The sequence below is a fragment of the Ursus arctos genome, unplaced genomic scaffold, assembly GCF_023065955.2.
Source record: "Ursus arctos isolate Adak ecotype North America unplaced genomic scaffold, UrsArc2.0 scaffold_4, whole genome shotgun sequence".
NCBI classification, from domain to species: Eukaryota; Metazoa; Chordata; class Mammalia; order Carnivora; family Ursidae; genus Ursus; species Ursus arctos.
The window spans coordinates 92,708,520-92,728,274 of NW_026623056.1; the positions used below are offsets into that span (position 1 = coordinate 92,708,520).

General features: G+C 46.6%; 1 protein-coding gene across 8 annotated transcripts in view; it reads left to right on the plus strand.

Moving 5' to 3' along the window:
• Nucleotides 1–19,755, plus strand: part of TRAPPC10 (trafficking protein particle complex subunit 10) — an 84,057-nt gene that overhangs the window by 25,039 nt on the left and 39,263 nt on the right. For 3 of the 8 annotated variants that reach the window (XM_044387242.3, XM_044387253.3, XM_044387262.3), the window contains 6 exons: nt 579–742; nt 921–1,056; nt 10,284–10,480; nt 14,758–14,953; nt 16,966–17,077; nt 19,507–19,754. In XM_044387242.3, coding sequence (XP_044243177.1) covers nt 732–742; nt 921–1,056; nt 10,284–10,480; nt 14,758–14,953; nt 16,966–17,077; nt 19,507–19,754 — 900 coding nt within the window. In that variant the 5' untranslated portion in view covers nt 579–731. Of the gene's footprint in view, nt 1–578; nt 747–920; nt 1,057–10,283; nt 10,481–14,757; nt 14,954–16,965; nt 17,078–19,506; nt 19,755 lie in introns of those variants that run through there. The other 5 variants (XM_026495348.4, XM_026495326.4, XM_026495382.4 and 2 more) reach the window with 3 other exon arrangements.

Here is a 19,755-nt window from a genome sequence, read left to right on the forward strand (position 1 = left end):
GGCATTTACTCTAGTCTTTAAAAGAAACATTTAAGTTTAAGCATATTAAAAATAAAAATGTAGCCAATAGCAGAGTAGAAATAGATGGTTGAACTTACAAACCAACAGAGAAAAAGGATGGAAGAAGAAAACTTGGGTAGTCTCACAAAGGACAGGGAAAGATAGCCTGAAAATTGAAAGTACATAAGTTCAAGCATCAGCATAATCATGTTAAATATGGGTAGTTTCAGTGTGTTAGACACAGACCCCTTAGATCGGACAACAAATACAAGAATCCAGCTAGAGATGTGTCAGACACACAGCTGCTAGAAGTGAAAAATGAAAGTGTGGAGGAAAGATACATGGAGCTTAATGTATTTTTTAGGAGGGTAGTAAGATGGCAGCCATGCCCTGATAGCCGTTGATCGGGCGTCGGCGGCCCTTGCCTTTCTCTCTGCTCCCCCCCCCGGCGGGCAGGGGGCGGCTCTCTGTTTTGGGTCATACAGGTGATCATAAAAGTACTTGTGTGGTTTAAAGCTTTCCTATCTTCAAACTGTGCTTTTGACATTAGGGAATCTTTTTTTTTTTTTTCTTTATAGTGACTTAGAGGTTCAGTGAAACTCCAAGTAATAATCCCTTTTTCTCAGAAGTCTGTGTTGTCGCACATAGCCCTGGTGCAGTAGGATATTGCCATGCACGCGTCCCTCAGTAAGGCGACAGTCTTGACGGAGAGGGAGCTTTGACACGTAACTATGAACCACGCGTAGGTAATGTGTAGACTCCTTTTGGACAGAGTATTATCACTGTAATTCAGGATTAATACCGTATATGTACTTTTGAACTCATGGATAGGATTAAATTATTGTGGGATTTTTTCCTTTTCTTTCTGCTGAACCTTCTGTAGTCATTTTTCTTAGTGACGTTTTAAAAATTGTTTGTAGGTCCTATGGCCGGGCTCCAAAGATGATTCACCTAGAATCTAACTTCGTTCAATTCAAAGAGGAGCTGCTGCCCAAAGAAGGAAACAAAGCCCTGCTCACCTTCCCCTTTCTTCACATTTATTGGACAGAATGCTGTGTAAGTACTCGCCAAGGGAGAAGAAGTGACCAGAAAATGTCTTGGGATAGGATTAAGAATTCACCGGTCTAGCTTTTTTTCAGACAACTCTAATTTTTCACATGGACGATTTAATGGACTGTCCTCCGTGTCCTCTTTTCTCCCTCCGTCCTTCAGTTGCCTGGCTTTGCCTCTCCACGCTTCTGCTCTGGTCCCGTGTGTTGTCCTCTGGGTAACCACCAGGTACACTCTTGCTTGCCTTGTTCTGAGTTCTTGTGAGCTCCCTGCGACCTCGTGGCCTCTAGGTGTTGTTAATATTTACTCCCAGCTTTGTTTTCCGAACCGCTGATACTCGCTCTCGTGATAGATACTTGACTTCATTCTCCTTATGGGTCATCTGCTGGTTTGTGGGCTTTGTGAGGGTAGGGACCGCCCTGCTTCCTCACCATCACGATGTCTCCAGAGCCAGTGCCCCACGGCTGCCCATCCAGGGACCTCACTTGTACTTTGCAGTTGCGTGTTTATGAACCCAGAAAGAAGCTTGTCACTCTCGACAGACTTCTCTCGTGAACTAAGAGACAACACTGTGGGTCATTTCTTCCTGTCTACTTTAGCGATACACGACACCCACAAATCATTACGTGTTGGGGCATTTTCACCTGAAGCTGAGGTTGCAGAAGTAGTGTGGTGTGATTTAAAGAAAGGACTGGAAGCTCACTCCTGAGCCCTTTCGCCTTCCCGGATTTTGCTTTGTAGCCTTTCGCAGCGGAGTCCGCCGTGCAGGGTGGGCTTACACCCCCCAGCAGTGAGTGTGACGACACATGGGACACGTCTGCCAGGGAGCTCATCAGAGATCAGCACCCAGGGCTTTTTTAATTTTTTATTCTTTATTATGTTATGTCACCATACAGTGAAGCATTAGTTTTTGATGTAAAGTTCCATGATTCATTGTTTGCATATAACACCCAGTGCTCCATGCAATACGTGCCCTCCTTACTACCCATCACCAGGCTAGCCCATCCCCCACCCCCTCCCCTCTGAAACCCTCAGTTAGTTTCCCAGAGTCCATAGTCTCTCATGCTTCATTCCCCCTTCTGATTACCCCCCCTTCATTCTTCCCTTCCTTTTCCTACTGATCTTCCTGCGATTTCTTATGTTCCACAAATGAGTGAAATCGTATGATAATTGTCTTTCTCTGCTTGATTTATTTCACTTGGTGTAATCTCCTCCAGTCCCATCCATGTTGCTGCAAATGTTGGGTAATTGTTCTTTCTGATGGCTGAGTAATATTCCATTGTATATATGGACCACATCTTCTTAATCCAGTCATCTGTTGAAGGGCATCTCGGCTCCTTCCACAATTTAGCTATTGTGGACAATGCTGCTATGAACATTGAGCACCCAGGGCTTTTGTCAGGGTTCAGGCACATGGGCACCCTCTGCCTGGCTCATACCAAAACTCTAGACTCCCAGAGGGAAAGCAGGTATTCCGCACAAGCCAGTGTATTTGAATAAAGAGCTAGTGCTCAGTGAGGCCCTCTTGTCAGCTGGTGGTGGGAACCCTCTCATGATCCATGTTCCCGGTCCTCAGCCAAGGGCACACCCCGTGAGCAGGCCTAAAGCATGGCTGTCCTAGGCCTGTGGTGCTAACTACCTCTTCTCTCCACGGCCCCTCAGCAGTGATGTTAGATTTGGGGTTGTGGTCAAGGTTTCCCCATGCTGTAGGTACTGTTGTCCCCTTGTGACTAATAAGCTATCTCTGGGGGGCTGCTGTAAGACCACAGCATTATCCTGTTCCTCGTCGAGCTTTCCCACTTAGATGGAGCACCAGCGAGGATTCTTCCTGAACCAGTCTTTGTGGAGGGCTGCAACCAGCCGTCCTCCAAACCGATCAGCGGTGCTCTGCCCTGGGAAAGAGCCTGTGTGGGTTTCTGTCCCATGTAATGGTCTCCCATCTGTTGTCCTTACTTGCTGTGATGCTCCGGTCGTCCCAGATTCGGCCAGTGAGAGTCACTTCAGACCGGCCCCTCGGTCCTGTTCAGGGACTTCTCTAACTCTCAGGCACAACAAGATATCCTGGGCCCTCGTACCTGTGCTGGCCTTGTCCTGGAGTCTGCCGCTTCTTCCCAGAACCCTGGTGCCCCTGCACTTCGGGCGTGCCAGTGCTGTCGGCTTTTCGGGAGACGAGCTAGGAAGGTGCGTCTCCGAGACCAGGGCTTGATACTGCTGCCTCCGATTGGAGCCGCAGTCCCTGGGGCTCTGTGCTGCACTGTCCCGTTCCGTGTTTGCGTCTGTCCTGGCTCTGGACAGCATCACCGCAGTGCTTCCTCACTCAGTCCTCCGACAGCCGTAGCCATGGTCCCAGCATCCCGCTCCCGCCCTGCAGCCAGAGACAGAGCTGCGGAGGCGGCCGTAGAAGGCCCAGGCGAATGGTCCTTGTTCCTGTCCGGCAGGCCAGGCCACTCTCGGCCTGTCCTTTTCACGGTTTTCCCCTTGCCCTTGCAAACGTCAGTAGTAAGTTACTGAGCTCCAGACAGAACTTTCTGGGGTTTTATTGGGACCATGTTGAGCTTATAAATTACCATGTGCTGTGACAACATCTTGATGGTGTGGAGACATTCTGACCCCAAACTAGGGAGGTCTCTCTCTCTGTGCACGTGCACGTCTATGTCCTTCAGAAGTGTTTCAGCTGTGTGTTTCTTCATGACAGGGTTTGCATGTTTCTGCTTAAGTTTATGTCTAAGCATTTTCCTTCTTTTGCTGATGTACATGGGGTTTTCTCTCTCGTTATATCTTCTAGTTGGTCATTGTGTATGTGAAGGCTATGGATTTTTTTTGTGTGGATTTTCTTACTGTTTGAGTTCATTTTATCACTGGTTCTCTAGGCCCTGGAGTCCCCATCATGCCATCTCTTCCTTATCAGTTCTTAGGCCTCCAATTGTTCTCTGTTTGAACCCGTTATTAAATAGTGGTGGAGACAGTGGGCATTGTTGCCTCGTTCCTGACCTCCGTGGGGTGCCTGCGGTGTGTCCGGTGAGGAGGGTGCTGGCTGTAGAACGGAGGGAGACGTGCAGGAGCTTGGGAGGTGATCCATCCCTTCCTGTTTCCTCAAGGATCTTTATTAGGAATACATTCTTGGGGCGCCTGGGTGGCACAGCGGTTAAGCGTCTGCCTTCGGCTCAGGGCGTGATCCCGGCGTTGTGGGATCGAGCCCCACATCAGGCTCCTCCGCTGGGAGCCTGCTTCTTCCTCTCCCACTCCCCCTGCTTGTGTTCCCTCTCTCGCTGGCTGTCTCTGTCGAATGAATAAATAAAATCTTTAAAAAAAAAAAAAAAGGAATACATTCTTGAATTTTGTTAATAAGGGCTTTTTCAGACTCAGTGGAGATAATCATATGGTTTTTTTCCACTTAAATTTACCGATACGTTGGGTTATATTAATGGGTTTCTTATTATTGAACCATACCTGCATTCCTGGTATAAATCCCACTTGGTCAATGTGGTATTGGTGTCTGTTCATCTAATTTAGGATTTTTTTTTTTTTTTTTTTTTTTTTTTATCTGTGATCACAAGTGATGGGTCTGTAACTTTTTTTGTATTATTTCTGTCAGGTTTAGATATCAGTATTGTACTTGCTTCATAAATATAATTTGGAAGTTTTCATTTATTTCCTATTTTTGAGACAATCTTTGTAGCACGAGAACAGTCTGGGCTCTGAGGTTCGATGGACTCCTCCCATGAAACCGTCTGGACTTGGTACTCTCCTACAAGGCAGTTCCTTGATCACTTTCCACGTCCTTTTCATGGAAATGGGTCTCTTACAGCCACTCATCAATTTTGATAAACTATATTTTTCTTAGAAATTATACATTTCAGTTAAGTTACAAAATTTAATTTCATGAAGGTGTGCAAAGTGGTCTTTTTTTGACTTTTAAAATACGCTCTGTAGCAACAGTTACTTCCCCATTGTTATTTCGTTGTATATTTGTACCTTCCCCCTTTCTTCCTTGATTAAATTAGCTATTTGTAGTTTGTGGGTTCTTTCTTCCCAGAGAACCAGGGTTTTTATTCCTGATACACCATTAGTGTGTTTTCTACTTTATTAATTTCTGCTTTCATTTTTATTTCCTTCCTTTTGCTTTCTTGAGGTTTACTTTGTTCTTTTTCTAGGTTTTGTTTTTTTTTTTGAGTGGGAATGCATTTATTTTCATTTTAAATTTAAATGCTATAGGTCTTTAAAGATAGGAATTTAAATCCCAGTAGTCAGTCATTTTTCATAAAGTCTCTGCTTTCAGTTTGTATTACCCCTTTCACTCAGCAGTTCAACATGAAGTTTTTTAATTTCCAGAAAAAAATTCTTTAAAATTTTTATTTTAAAATTCCTAATTTTATTGCGTCGTGTTGAGGATGTTGTGTATAATCTTTCTGCTTTATGAAACTTACCTTTTTTCTGTGACCAATAAATGATCAGTTCTTGTGGATGTTCCCTGTGTAGTTGAGAATGTGTTTTCTCTGCTTTTGCGATTGTAATGCTAAAGATAGATCCCTAAGAGCAGGCTTCCCGATTTGTCGTTAGGTCATTTATATTTTGCCGTTCTGTTCGCTGGGCCTGTCTGTGGCTGGCAGCGGTGTGCAGAGTCCGCTGTCACTGGTGCGCTTGCTTCTCTCGCATCGCCCGTAGGTTGTGTTTCGTGTGGCTGGCTCAGGTATCATTTGCTGCATGGGTATTCGTGACTGTTACAGTTTTTATGGAGTGAAATATGTCATTTAAAAAAATGGTATCTGAGTAGAGTATATCATGTTTGGGAAGGCCTTGTCTCTCTGAAGGTAATAATTGGTTTTCTCCTGTATTTTCTCTTAATAATTTTATAATTTGTGTTTTATATTTGGATCTGTATAGCTTCGTATTATTTTCGTGTGTGGCAGGAGGTGTGGAGGTTTAAGGGTCTAATTTTATAGTCTTAATTGGGTAGCACATTGGCCTAACATCATTTCATAATTGTCTCTTTTCCACTTACTGAAAATTTCACCTTTATTTTAAACCAGTGTCATGTATGCATTATGTTCTGTTGATCATCGTCTGTTCTATGCCAGGACCAGACTTTTAATTATTACATTTTAATAGTATGTATTGATGTCTGTTGTTTTAAAATAAATCCCTTGGCTAGTATACATTTTTTTCTTCCATATAAATTTTAAAATCAGATTGTTAGTTGTACAAATTTTATTTTCCAAAAATGATGGTATCCACATATTCCATCCCCCATGCTCTTCTCTCCATGGCAGTGACCTTCCTCCATTAAGAGGCCTTGTCTGTGTTTCCTCTAGTTTAATCAGAGTGGGCCATTAACAGGGAGGAGGGGCACTGTGACTTTTGAGACTTAAGTCATAAGAGGTAATACATCTTCTGTGGGGCCCTCTGGGGGTGTGTGCTCTTAGAGTCCAGCCACCATTCTGTGAGGAAGTCAAGCGCCCGCATGGGAAGGCCACCTGGAGGTGTGCAGTCCCGGTCCCAGCAGATCCTGGCCAACAAGCTAGCATCCAGCAGCTGGCACCTGATAGCCTTCTTGCTCCCAGTCTTCACGTGCCACACAGGGTGGGGCGGGCGAGCCATGTGCCTGGTCTTGTCTCACTTGTAGATTGGTGAGCAGAGAGAATATTCTAGACGGCTGCATGTTGTAGTGGTTTGTTACAAAGCCATATAGAACAGGAGCAGCTGTTGAAAAGAGGAAGGGAAAGACGGGACGTGTTTTGGTTGGGATTGCCTTGAATAAGTTGTGGATTCATTTGGGAAGAATTTTATTTTATTTATTTTATTTTTTATTTATTTATTTTTTAAAGATTTTATTTATTTATTCGACAGAGGTAGAGACAGCCAGTGAGAGAGGGAACACAAGCAGGGGGAGTGGGAGAGGAAGAAGCAGGCTCATAGCGGAGGAACCTGATGTGGGGCTCGATCCCAGAATGCCGGGATCACGCCCTGAGCCAAAGGCAGATGCTTAACCGCTGTGCCACCCAGGCGCCCCTGGGAAGAATTTTAATCACAGATCTTTGTATCTATGCCTTTTGATGCCCCTGAAAATTACATTTTCCTGGGGCGCCTGGATGGCTCAGTCAGTTAAGCATTTGCCTTCAGCTTAGGTCCTGATCCTGGGATCCAGCCCTGTATCAGGCTCCCTGCTCAACAGGGAGCCTGCTTCTCCCTCTCCCTCTGCGTGCTGGTCCTGCTTGTGCTCTCTGTCAAATAAATAAATAAATAAACAAACAAACAAATAAATAAATAAATAAATAAAATCTTTAAAAAATTTTTACACTTTCTAATAGGGACCCTGTGTTTTGTTGTTGTTTGCTTTAGTTTTGATCATTATCTACTAAGGAAGGTTTTCTGGAGCAAGTAGATAATATTTGGGATTTTAGAATTAAATCTCCTACGCTATGTTAGTAGCTGCTTTCGGGTTTCTAGCGCGCACGTCTGCAGCATCGCCTCCTGCCTTCGGACGGGGCTGGGCCACCTGGGGAGTACCCTGTTGTGGCAGTGGGCATGGGTGGTGGTCTCCTTACAGACCCGACAGTACTTACTGTTTCTGCTTTAAACAGTTATGTTGTAGAGATTAGAACACGTCTCTTGGTTACCACTTCCAGTGCTCCCCTTTCCTTTGGTACAGGGAGGGTCCTTGGTGAGAGTTCTTCCAGCTTTTGTGCATCTGAGGAAGCCTCGATTTTTGCAAAATATTTTACTGGATATAGAATTCTAGACTGTGACAGTTCTTTATTTCTTTCCAGCAGGTAAAAGATGTTCCTCCACCGTCTTGGTTTACAGTGTGACCCATGAGGAGTCTTTCATTTTTGTCTTTGTTACTTTGTATTTAAAGTGTCTTTTTTTTTTTCTTTTCCCCCTTTGCTGATTTAAGCTTTTTTTTCCTTGTCACTGGTTTTAAACCATCTATGATCTGCCCTGGTATACTTTTCTTTGTGTTTATTGTGCTTGTGGTGTTTTAAGCTTTGTGGGTGTGTAGTTTTGATTTAGATTTGGGACATTTTTGGTCATTATTTCTTGGGATACTTGTGTTCTTCCCTTTCTCCCCTCTCCTCTGGGGACTCCAGTTGCTCGCATATTAGGCTCTGGAAGTCCCACAGCTCAGTGACACTGTGTTGATAGCTTCTCAGTCTTTCTCTGTTTCATTTGGGTGATTTCTGCTTCTGTGTCTTCACGGTTACCTAATCCTGTTTTCTGGGTTGTCTAATCTGCTCTTAATCCGTCCCACCGGGTATAGTTTGCAGTTTAGACATTGTAGTTTTCGTCTCTAGAAGATCCATAAGGGTCTTTACCTTCTTTTAAAAATATCTTCCATGTCTCTGCTTAGCATCAGTTTTTTCTCTGAGGGAACACGTGGAATATGGTCGCAATAAGTATTTTAATGGTTTTGTCTACTAATTCTATTATCTGTGTCATTACTGAGTCTATTCTGTTGGTGGAATTTTCAACTCGTTATGGATTATATATGATTTCTTTGCCTGCTTGGCAATTTTTTATGGGATGCCAGACACCATGAATTTTTTGTTCAGCACTTAGACTTTTGTAATCCTAGAAATTTTCTTGAGCTTTGTGTCATTAAGTTACTTGAGTCTGATTGTTTTATGTATTGCTTTTATGATCTGTGGGTCTGAAACAGTGGCTAGTCTAAAACTATTCCTTCCTTCCTGAGTTCTCCACCCAGTGCCCGTGGATTTGGAGGCTCCCAGCCTTGCTCTGATCCCAGTCCCGTGCAGGTGTTGAGTCCTGTCTGGATGGGTCTCTCCCTGGCTTTGGGTCTGTCTTACACTTGTGTGGTGGTCAGCCCCCTGCTGAGTGCTTCAGGGGTCCCTCTGACCTCTGACCTCCTGTGAAGTCAGCTGCCCTTGCCTCCCAGGACCCTGTGCTCTGTCTGCCCCATGCAGGGCCCCCGCCAGGTGTGACCTCAGTGCCCCTTGTGGTGCCATGGGCTGGGTGCTCCGAGCAGTCGGCTGGCCACTTGCAGGGCTTGCCTCACCTGTTTCTGATTTCGGTTGCTTCAGGTGGCCATGTCAGTCTGCTCACAGAAGATCGATCTTCACAAGATGGTTTTTCCTCTTGTTTTTTCAGCACATGATCTTTGCAGATTGTTTTTTTTTTTTCTTTTTCTTTTTTTTTTTTTAATTTAAACTGAGGACACAGCAGTTTTAAAAATCAGACTAAAAATTAAATGTACTCATTTCTGGAACTTTTCACTTAGCAATTAAACCACAGGAGGGACTGGGTACAAAACTTGAGATTTCTCATTCATGGGTTGATCGCATTAGTGTATTCAAGAGAGACTAAAAAATCCAGAGGAAATTTTATCCAGGATAACAAGGAATCTTTCTGTTAAAAAAGGGGTAAAATACATATTTAAACAGTAGCTATAAGTTATAGTTTGCAAAGGTTTTCAGTTGCCTGATTTAGATATGAATCAAGTATCTTGGATGTAGATTTTCACTCCAGATCTGCTAAGTGGATTCATGGAGCGTAAGGGCAGTTATCAGCAGTTACCGAGAGCACGGAGACTCTCTGTCCTCCCAGTCTCCGGATGAGCGGAGGCAGGCCGTCGGCTTTTGTGCAGGCTGACGTTGGGGACTGTGAGTCCGAAGCAGCACCGGCTTTTTAGGACCAGGATGGTTCCCCTTTCAGTCCTTGTGAGTTAGAGCAGTTTCCAAAAATCCCTAGGTTGTCCTCTTTCCTTGGGCTTCCTTCGTAAGCGGCCTCGCCCCCGCGGTGGCCTGCGAGTGGCGCTCACACTGGAGTGGTTCTGGGGCGCTGCGGAGGACACCACCTGGAGGCAGCCTGGGCTCCCTGCAGATGCGCGCCTGCGGCCTGCGAGACCCTAGCCTGGGTGGGAGGAGCCGCTTCGCCCCAGCACGCCGGGCATGTGCCAGGGTGCGGTTGACGCAGTTGTTGGGCACGAGGTCTTTGGCAGAGCAGACCTACCCAGTGGACTGTGTTGCTGTGGGCGGTTTACTGTGCTCTCTCTCGGTCTCTTCCTCTGTGACATTGGAACTGTCTTGCCTCGGTGTCCCCGGGCCTGCCCAGAGCGCCCCCAGGCATGGAGCGGGTCGGCACGGGGCCTTGCGTGGAGCGTCCCAGCTGCCAGCGATGACGCGCTGTGGCCGATGTATTCTGTTAGTAGACACATTTTGCTGTTAAACTGAAGGGCATTGATGAACTTTCCTTCACAGCGACTTATTTATTTTTAGGATACTGAAGTGTATAAAGCTACCGTAAAAGACGACCTTACCAAGTGGCAGAATGTTCTGAAAGCTCATAGCTCTGTGGACTGGCTAATAGTGGTAGTTGAAAATGATGCCAAGAAAAAAAACAAAACCAACATCCTTCCCCGAACTTCTATTGTGGACAAAATAAGGAATGATTTTTGTAATAAGCAGAGTGACAGGTAAGTGTATCTTTAATTTTACCTCATTGCCTGATACCTGGACGGTAGCGATTACTGCTTTTTGCATAGGAGCACTGACTGCGTGAGCGGCTGTGGCGTGCCTGACGCTTCAGCCCACAGTGGGGGTGCTAAAGAGAAGCCCAGGTCCCCTCCTTGTGGCGTTCCTGGTCTGGCTGGTGAAACGCTGTGAGTTGTAAACCCCCGTGTGCTGCCTGGCGGCTGCGGCCTCTTTGAGGACCCATCGTGCGTGTCAGTGTAGCTAGGGCTTTGGGAAGTCGTGTGGTCCTCGTCTCCAGCAGGGTTCCCTACACGCCTTCAGTGAGGGGGCCCTGTGTTTTGTTTGTTTACCTTAATACCTATTACGAGTTCCCCAGAACCAAAGTTCTGAAATGCTGACTTAATCTTCAGAATCTCTAACAGGGAACCCCAGAACTTTGGTGGTTACAACACTATTGCATGGACTTACTTTCCCCCTTGTTTCTCTCTGTCGGGCCCTGTTCTGTCTTCGGGGGGAGCTCACTTCCCGTTTCGGTGGCGCCAGGCCTAGCCGTGCAGGCCAGCACTTTTCCTGGTGCCTGGGGGCTTAGTTTATAGGTTGTAGGTCAGTGCTTTAACTCCCCTAGGGCCTGGGGTGCAGTGCTGAGCCTGGTCCCTGCTCTGGTCCGGTGTGGTCTCACGGAGAGATGGGGCATGGCTTCACACGCATGTCACTGCACCTGTGGCACCCTGGTGGCTGTGCTCAGAGTGCGACAAGAGACGGGAGCAGGGGGCGAGGCTGCCACGCGAAGGGCACCTAGGAGCTCAGGGAAGAGCACGGGCGGAACCCTGGGTGTGTGGCCAGGAGGACCCACCGACGCTGTGACCGCATCCTGTGTCAGGCCACCCAGTAAGTTTGCCAGTCCTTCGTGGGCTTCCTTTTCATGTTCCACACAGTTCTGGACACAAAGTAATGTTCAAACTTGCTTTATAGTTTGGAATAAATATTAGATTGTTGAGCTTATAGTTTATCTTAGAGAAATTCCATGCCATCTGGACTTGAGGGACTTTTTCCTAAGGCCTCTTATTCATAAATTAGTTATCCCAAAGGAATCAACTTAGCATTTCAACCAGATGCCCCATAACCGAGTGTCCTTCCCCTGTGTTATTCGGTTATACCGGCACACTTGTTCTGGAAGGAGGAGGAGCAGGCTGCGGGGAGCGTTTTAGGGAGACGGTTCTGGTGCTCCACGGTGGGGGTGGGGGCAGTGGGCAGCGTGGGGTCGCAGGGGCTGGGGGGCGCTGACTGACGGCCAGACCAGACAGCCTCTTGGTCTCGTTGCTTTGGGATTCTGTTGAGTACATGAATTGGGACGAATGGATCATATCAGTCTAAACCTGTGACATGTTCAAATTACAGGATTTTTTTCAGAGTTCCTGTTGATTCCTTTTAAGTGTACGTTATCATCTTATCTGATTGCTTAGAGTGTGTTCCTGCCGAGTCCACTGAAACCCAACTTGTTTTTAATGACTCATTCTTTATACATAAAATCTAACTTACTAAAATTTTTAACATTTCATCTCAGTATATAAACATGCCTTCCAGCATTTTGATTTTTATTAATTTGCAAGCTACTTTTAATAAATCTGTACTTTATTTTTTAAAGTAAAGAGCTGGGTCAGATTTTCATACATACGAATTTGATAACATCTCTGTTGGTAATTGTTTTATTAACCGGTGTGATTTCTCGCCTTTGGAAACGTTAGTGCGCTTGGCCCTGGAGTGGCTTCCCATTTTCTTTAACTTTAATCTTGTACGTAATTCGTGATTATAAAATGCATGTTCATGGTAGGGTTATTAGAAGAAGGTAATAAGCAAAATGAAAATAGATCTTAACTCTTAGTATTTGGTATGTATTTTTCAAACTTTTTCTCTTTATGCACACACAGGCACACAGTACACCACGCATAATGTTTTGTATTCGCATTTTGTGCTTAATACGTTGTAAAAATGTTCCCACGAGTGGGGCGCCTGGGTAGCGCAGTCGTTAAGCGGCTGCCTTCGGCTCAGGGCGTGTTCCCGGCGTTCCGGGATCGAGTCCCACATCGGGCTCCTCCGCTGGGAGCCTGCTTCTTCCTCTCCCACTCCCCTGCTGTGTTCCCTCTCCTGCTGGCTGTCTCTCTGTCACATAAATAAATAAAAAATCTTTAAAAAAAAAAAAATGTTCCCACGAGCAATGAACGTATTTCTCTGCCATTATTGTGAGTGTGTGACACGCCCTAGGGGTGCTATGCTAGTTGTTTGCGCGGCCCTGTGCTGCACGGACACATCCCTGCTCGGAGTGAACAGCATTGTGGATGCCCTTTGAGCTTGGATGTTGTGTACATCCTTTATTACTTCCTTAGGATACACCCCTAAAAGGAAAATTGCTTGGCCAAAGGTTTTGTGCAGTTTTCAGGCTTTTGGTGAGTATTGCTGGCAGAGGGCTGACCCGTGAGCTGCCTCTGTGAGTGGTGGCCCTGTGACTGGTGGGGGCTGGGCCCCTGCGAGTGGCTGCCCTGGGTGCTGGGCTGCCGGTGCACTCTGGGGGGCCCTTCTCCACACTGGGTGCTCCCCAGTCCCAGCAGCTGTTTTGGGCTCTCCCTTCTGAGTGAACCGTCCAAGCTTAATGCGAATTTCTGAAGCATAGTTCTTTTTTGTTATAGAAAGAAGGTCTAGAAACAGGGAAAGTTGAAGGGCATGATAAGGGTTAGAGAGCTTCATGACTGTGTGGTCTGCTTGGTAAGCACCAGGTCACGGGGCACAGTTGGTGTTTGTGACCGTTTCCTCTCCTTCCACCTGTCTAGCTTCAGGGGAGAATTCTGCGTCTCGTCAGGAATAAATGCCGGTGGTTCACAACCCTTGAGAACGGCTTCAGGATAAATGGCTGAACTGATAGATTCTAGAAGCTCCTGTAGTGAAGAAATGCACGTTAGTCCTTCGGGGCTCTAGGAGTGAAATGGTGGGATCCCTTTGTTTTCAGGGGCAGAAACAGCACCGTGGGGTGGAATGTCTGGAATTAAGCCGGGTACCGATTTTGAAATCTCCTTGGTGCTGATTATTTACCTGGCGGATCGTCTAGACCGTAGGCGACTTCACGCTTTTTGTCTGATTTATGACTCCAGAGATTTAGCCCTTCCTCCAAAGGGTGTGACGGGGCACAGAGACTTACAATCTGTCCATTTTGCTACTTGATAGTAATTAAGGCGACATATTTCCTGAGGGGAAATATTGACGTTCACAGCACCAGGATTTTAAATGTATTTCTGAGTCCATATTTAATCAATTTCTTTGTGAATTATTATTATTAAGGATAAAGAAATCTAGCTTTTCCAGTCTGTTAGATGGACGTGTTGCCTTTTCCAAATCCTTTGGAAACTTGTAATTTTATACCTTTGATATTTCCACACCACGGATAGTTTTTTTTCCCCCCTCTTTTTTAAGTAGCCTCCATGCCCAACATGGGGCTCAAACTCACAACCCCGAGATCAAGAGTTGGGTGCTCTGATGACTGAGCCAGCCAGCTGCCCTCTTTTTGTAGTGAAATTGTATCATATCTACATGTTAAGCCGTGTTCTTTAAGTTTTATTTATGAATTAATTATGAACCCCGCTCTTGTGGAGCTCACGGTCTCGGGTCTGGGGGGAGAGAGATCTACAGAGAGGAAGTGATTGCAGTGTGGCCGTGGCAGGAGTGTGGTCACAGTGGGGCCCAGAAGACAGAGCAGCGGGGGCCAAGTTCCATGAGGACGTGTGTCAGCCGAGCCGGGTGTGGAGGGGTGAATAGGAATGTGCTAGACGAGGAGAGGAGAGCCCGAAAAGTTGAGTGGGCTCAGCTAGGAACAGTCTGAGCAGAGCCGGACAGCGAGGTTGGGTCTGTGCCATAACGAGCTTCCTGAGCTGTGCCGGTAACCCTGAGTTCTGTCCTGTCAGCTGCCGGGAACCAGAGGTGCTTGAAGAGGGCCGCATGAATGCAGTTTGGGGACTGATGGTGACATGATCACCTTACCTTACTGGGAGCCCTGGAGGCCGGGTCTGAGACGGACTCGTCTTCCATCCCTCCCCGCTGCCCGTCATTCAGCAGCAACGTGGCTCGTGGGGTGCTAAGCCAGTTGGTGTCTCACCGCCTGCCTGATGCCTGTGACCAGTGAAGGAAGGAAGGAAGTGGGGGAGGACAGCAGTTGGCACTGCAGGGAAATAGTAGCAGTTGGGCCACGTGCTGTGCTCGGAATTTTCCAGACAGTCCATTCATGTCTCTGTAGGTGTGTCGTGCTCTCCGACCCCCTGAAAGACTCTTCTCGAACTCAGGAATCCTGGAATGCCTTCCTGACCAAACTCAGGACATCGCTGCTTATGTCTTTTACCAAAAACCTAGGCAAGTTTGAGGACGACATGAGGACCTTGAGGGAGAAGAGGACTGAGCCAGGCTGGAGCTTCTGTGACTATTTCATGGTCCAGGTACGTGGTGAAGGGTAGAACTAGACAGCTTCCCTTTTCTCTTCCTGTCTTTGTAAATAAGGCAGGTTTTTGGAGGTAATTGTTACTGGCATAGTTTTATAAAACCCAAGAGGCAGTACATAGTACCTAACAGACGTTTCCATCTCTGGGGTCCTCGAGCGGATCAGAGGTGCTCTGCGTCTGGCCTTTTATGAAAGGGCCTCAACCTCAGAGTAATCTGGGTTTTGTTAACACTGTCGGGCCTTCCGGGGCATCTACCGTGGAAGTGACTGAGGCAGGGGAGCGCTAGCCGTGGTGACGATCCCGAGGACAGGGATGCCTACCACCTGCACGACACTGCGAGTAGATTAGGACCTCCCGGGGACATTTACTTCCCCTGGTATTAATGTGTAGCCTTGGGCTCCAGTAAAGGACAGTCTTGAGCTAGCTTCTAGGGGACCTTTCTAATACTGCAGAGTGACAGGAATGTTTCCCTTAGGTTTCCTAATTCTTGTTCACCATAGTTTGACTGTAAAAACCTAATTTTCGTATTTAAATTGCACGTGTGTGTAAATTACTGAAGAAATAATGCACTTGGAAAGACCAATTCTTACTAGAAGTTTTGATACTGATCTCTAACTCCGCTGTTTACGTCTTAGTGGTGTTGGAGTGACGGGGTGTGCATAGGGGAATTGCACCCGTCCACAACTCACTGTAGGATTGACCCGTTACACTTCACCTTTCAAGCTTATTAAACTTAGTTTCTAAGACTACAAGCAAGGAGGGGGTGATCCAAGTGAACCCAGTGGTGTGGGATTGGAACCTGAGACATGAGTATGAAGCCATGGATGGGTCAGAGCTGGAGATGCATGCGTTGACGATTATACACGTGCATGTATTTCCTTGCTCTGTCCTCCGACTGGGCCTAGAAAAAAGTGACTTCTCAGTAACATAAGCACACTTAGTGCCAAGAGCTTGGTTTCTAAACTCCATTTTTTAAATTCTATTTATTTGAGAGAGAGCAGGAGCTGGGGGCGGGGCAGGGATGGAGGGAGAGGGAGAAACAGACTCCCTGCTGAGTGGGGAGCCCGATGTGGGACTCGATCCCAGGACCCCGAGATCATGACCTGAGCCGAAGGCAGATGCTTCACAGACTGAGCCACCCAGGCGCCCCTAAACTCCATTCTTTTTTTTTTTTTTTTAAAGATTTTATTTATTTATTTGACAGAGAGAGAGACAGCCAGCGAGAGAGGGAACACAAGCAGGGGGAGTGGGAGAGGAAGAAACAGGCTCCCAGTGGAAGAGCCCGATGTGGGGCTCGATCCCAGAACGCCGGGATCACGCCCTGAGCCGAAGGCAGGCGCTTAACTGCTGTGCCACCCAGGCGCCCCCCCTAAACTCCATTCTTAATAATAAGTACCAGGGCTCCTTCTAGATGTGGTTGAGTCCAGGGCTGGGGTAGGGAAAACACAAATCGACCAGGAATAAAACTTACCAGAAAGTAAGGAAGTATCCCCCCAAAAGATGGAGGTCCATCAAAACAATGTTAGCACCACCTAAAGGAGCCTCCTAATGGCCAAAGCTGGAACAGTTTGTACAACAAAATAATGACAGAACTGGGTTTTAACCCATGGAATACAGTTCATATCCATGAGCGCTTACAGATATGAGTAGTTGGTTAGGTTAGTAAATGGAGAAGGTTCAGCTCTTCCATTTAGAACGCCAATTAAAAAGCTTGTGTCTGGGAAGGCAAGGGCAATACCAAAGATAGAGGGTGTGCGGTCGTGTCCCTGCTGCTGAGGGGCCGTGGACAGTTCTAGGGCTCATGGTGACCTTTTCCTACTTCCTTCTGGCCTCTGTGCATTTGTAAGTGTTAACACCTTCTGGTCATGACACTGATGTTTACTTAGTGTAATAGAAGCGTTACTTGTAATGCCGCCTGCTTTTCTCTGTCGTCCTCTTTAACAGCAGCACATTGTTTCAAAGAGTTGATTGACATTTTCCTTTCTAAAAACTTCTGTCTGGGTAACTAGGAAGAGCTGGCCTTTGTATTCGAGATGCTGCAGCAGTTTGAAGATGCCCTGGTACAGTACGATGAACTGGACGCCCTGTTTTCTCAGTATGTTGTCAACTTTGGCGCTGGGGGTGAGTAGTGCACTTACAGAAGCAAATTATTTTCTTAGTAGAGTTTTCCCCACTCTTCAGTAGTCTGGAAGCTGCTATTATTTACTTGCCTAATGATTAAATCACCTTTTATTGTTTTGTGCAGACGATATAGGGTATATCTTATAGTTCTGATAGGAGATGATATGAGAATTCAGAACTAGTCGCTTTCACTGTTAGAAGCATCTTAAGCAAAAAAAGCATTTATGAAGAGGGTGTGTTTCAGATATAAAGAGTCACTACTACTTACGGCTTCTAGTTAGGCTTCTGCTTCCGTGCCTCTTTGCTAGCATAAGCGTGGGAATCTCGCACTGCTGACAAGCCGTCTTGGTAACATCTGAGCTCTCACTGCAGAGTTCTAAATGGCAGCACTGTCATGGGTGTTCATCTCTCTTTTAAAGTTTTAAAGTCTTGAATTTTTTAGAAGGACGAAATTAGCACAGTGAAACCATGTACAGAGAAAAAAGTTCATAGTCGTTCTCACTGTGTTTTGGTTGATACTTATTTGGTAGAAATGGCATCATATTACGTAGACATTTGTCTGTAGTTTGTTGTTCAGGTTTTAAGGTATTTTTGTTGGTAGCTGCATTATGCTTCACAGCGTGGATTCATTAGGGTTAATCCAGCCACTCCTTGGTGTTGGACATTTGGGTTGTTTCCATTCTGACCACCACGCACAGTGAGGTAACAGACATCTTTGTTGGGTGTTCTTTTTGAGAGAACCCTGATACGGTGTCTGAAGAAAGAAGTGATTTCAAGGAACTCTAGTGTCTGTTAGAAAACCTGTAGGAAGATGAGGTGCTGGGACAGTCAGCTTGGGCACCGACTTCGTTCTAGAAATGAAGACGAATGGCACCGATTGGTTCTCTCTCCAGACCAAATTTAGGAAGTTCAGATTCGGATCTCTTACTTTGCTAAGACACAGATGTAAACATAACCAGAGCAAAGTATTTACTAATTAAATTTTAAAAATTTGAGAAGAGGTAAAATTATATTTTATATCTCCATATGGTACATATTTAGATATCTTACGTGTTTCTTACATCATGTTTCGCATAATTTCTTTGTTCTCTCAGTTTTAAAATCTGAGACAAATTAGAACCCACAAGTAAGCGTGAACCACATTTTGCAGCTGAATGATAAGGTCGTTGATTTGTTCATTCATTTAATGGATGCTTACTGAGAGTCCCATGTGTACCAGGTGCTGTGTTCTGATATAGGAGGTAACAAAACAAAACCCCTTCCTTCATGGAGTTCACATGAAGGGGAAACAGGTGTAGAAGAAAAAAAACCTTCAAGTCACGTAGTTGTAATGAGTGCAGGCCACAGAAAGGGTTGCGGGTGAAGGGGCAGAGTGTGAGGGTAGGTGCTGGCTGACCCCAGAAAGTGTGGTCTGGGAGGCTCTCTGAGGAGGTGGCATTGACAGAGTCCTGAGTGAAATGTGAGAGGAAGCCAGGAGAGGGCTGGGCAGGGGGCCTGACAGAGGGGCCTGCTGGTGTAGGTGCTCCAAGGGCTGGGGCGGGTACCTCCCTGAGTGTGCACTGGAGCAGCTCTGAGTATAAGTGCCAATCAGTAAAGGGTGCTGTTAGTTGTAGTTGGCACCTGAGATGTTCGGTGACATCAGTGTGCCGATACTGAGTCGCTTCCTGCTGGGAATGCAGCACGAAATGGTATGACAGCTCTCTTTTGGGATAAGAAAAATAGATTCAATTTTTGCCATATGGGTTGAATGACTAGTTATCGTGGGCTCTTATGCTTACTTTAAGGCCATGTTTGAGTGTGGGGCTATAAGCTAGAATTGGGGAGCCTTGCTGGAAATTTTTGACAAGCAGCAATGTTTCCCTTCTGCTTCCCGCTACTACTACTTCCTCGTGCCTATTGTCCTTTTCTCCAGGAGCATGATTCAGGTAGCTGACATGGTTGAGTTAGAGATAGGTGCGAGGCTTCAGTAAGGAAGGAAAAGGGTAAGGGAGACAGAAAGACCAGCGCGGTCATGTGAACGGGCTGCTCTCTGGCACCCAGGCACGGTACGTTCCAGCCTGGGCCTTGTGCCTTCCCTCGGAGCTGACTGAGCATGGAGACTGTGGCCTCCCTGACCCCTAGCCTGGCAGTCTCCAATTGCATCCCGACCTGTTCATGACCCTCTGGGCATGGTCCATCGGTGTGCGTTGTGGCCTGGGTCCTGTGGTTCAGCAGTTACCATGTACTGAGCGGGAATACTGGTGGGAACGGCCCTGTCCCCACATCACTAGCCTGGTTCCATGCCCACGTGAAGGGGGTGGGCCCGTGGTCAGGGAGTAACTGGTTGTTAAGCCGGCCGTCGGCACCTGCGGCCTCACAGCCCCGAGCCAGAATCTCAATAGGGTGAAGTAATCTGTAGTCAGCGCATTTCATGATGTGTGTTTGTTTAGATGGTGCCAACTGGCTGACTTTTTTCTGCCAGCCGGTGAAGAGCTGGAATGGATTGATCCTCCGAAAGCCCATAGATATGGAGAAGCGCGAATTGATACAGAGGCAAGAAGCCACCCTGTTAGATCTGCGCAGTTACCTGTTTTCTCGCCAGTGCACCTTGCTCCTCTTCCTGCAGAGGCCGTGGGAGGTGGCTCAGCGCGCCCTAGAGCTGCTGCACAGCTGTGTGCAGGAGCTGAAGCTCTTGGAAG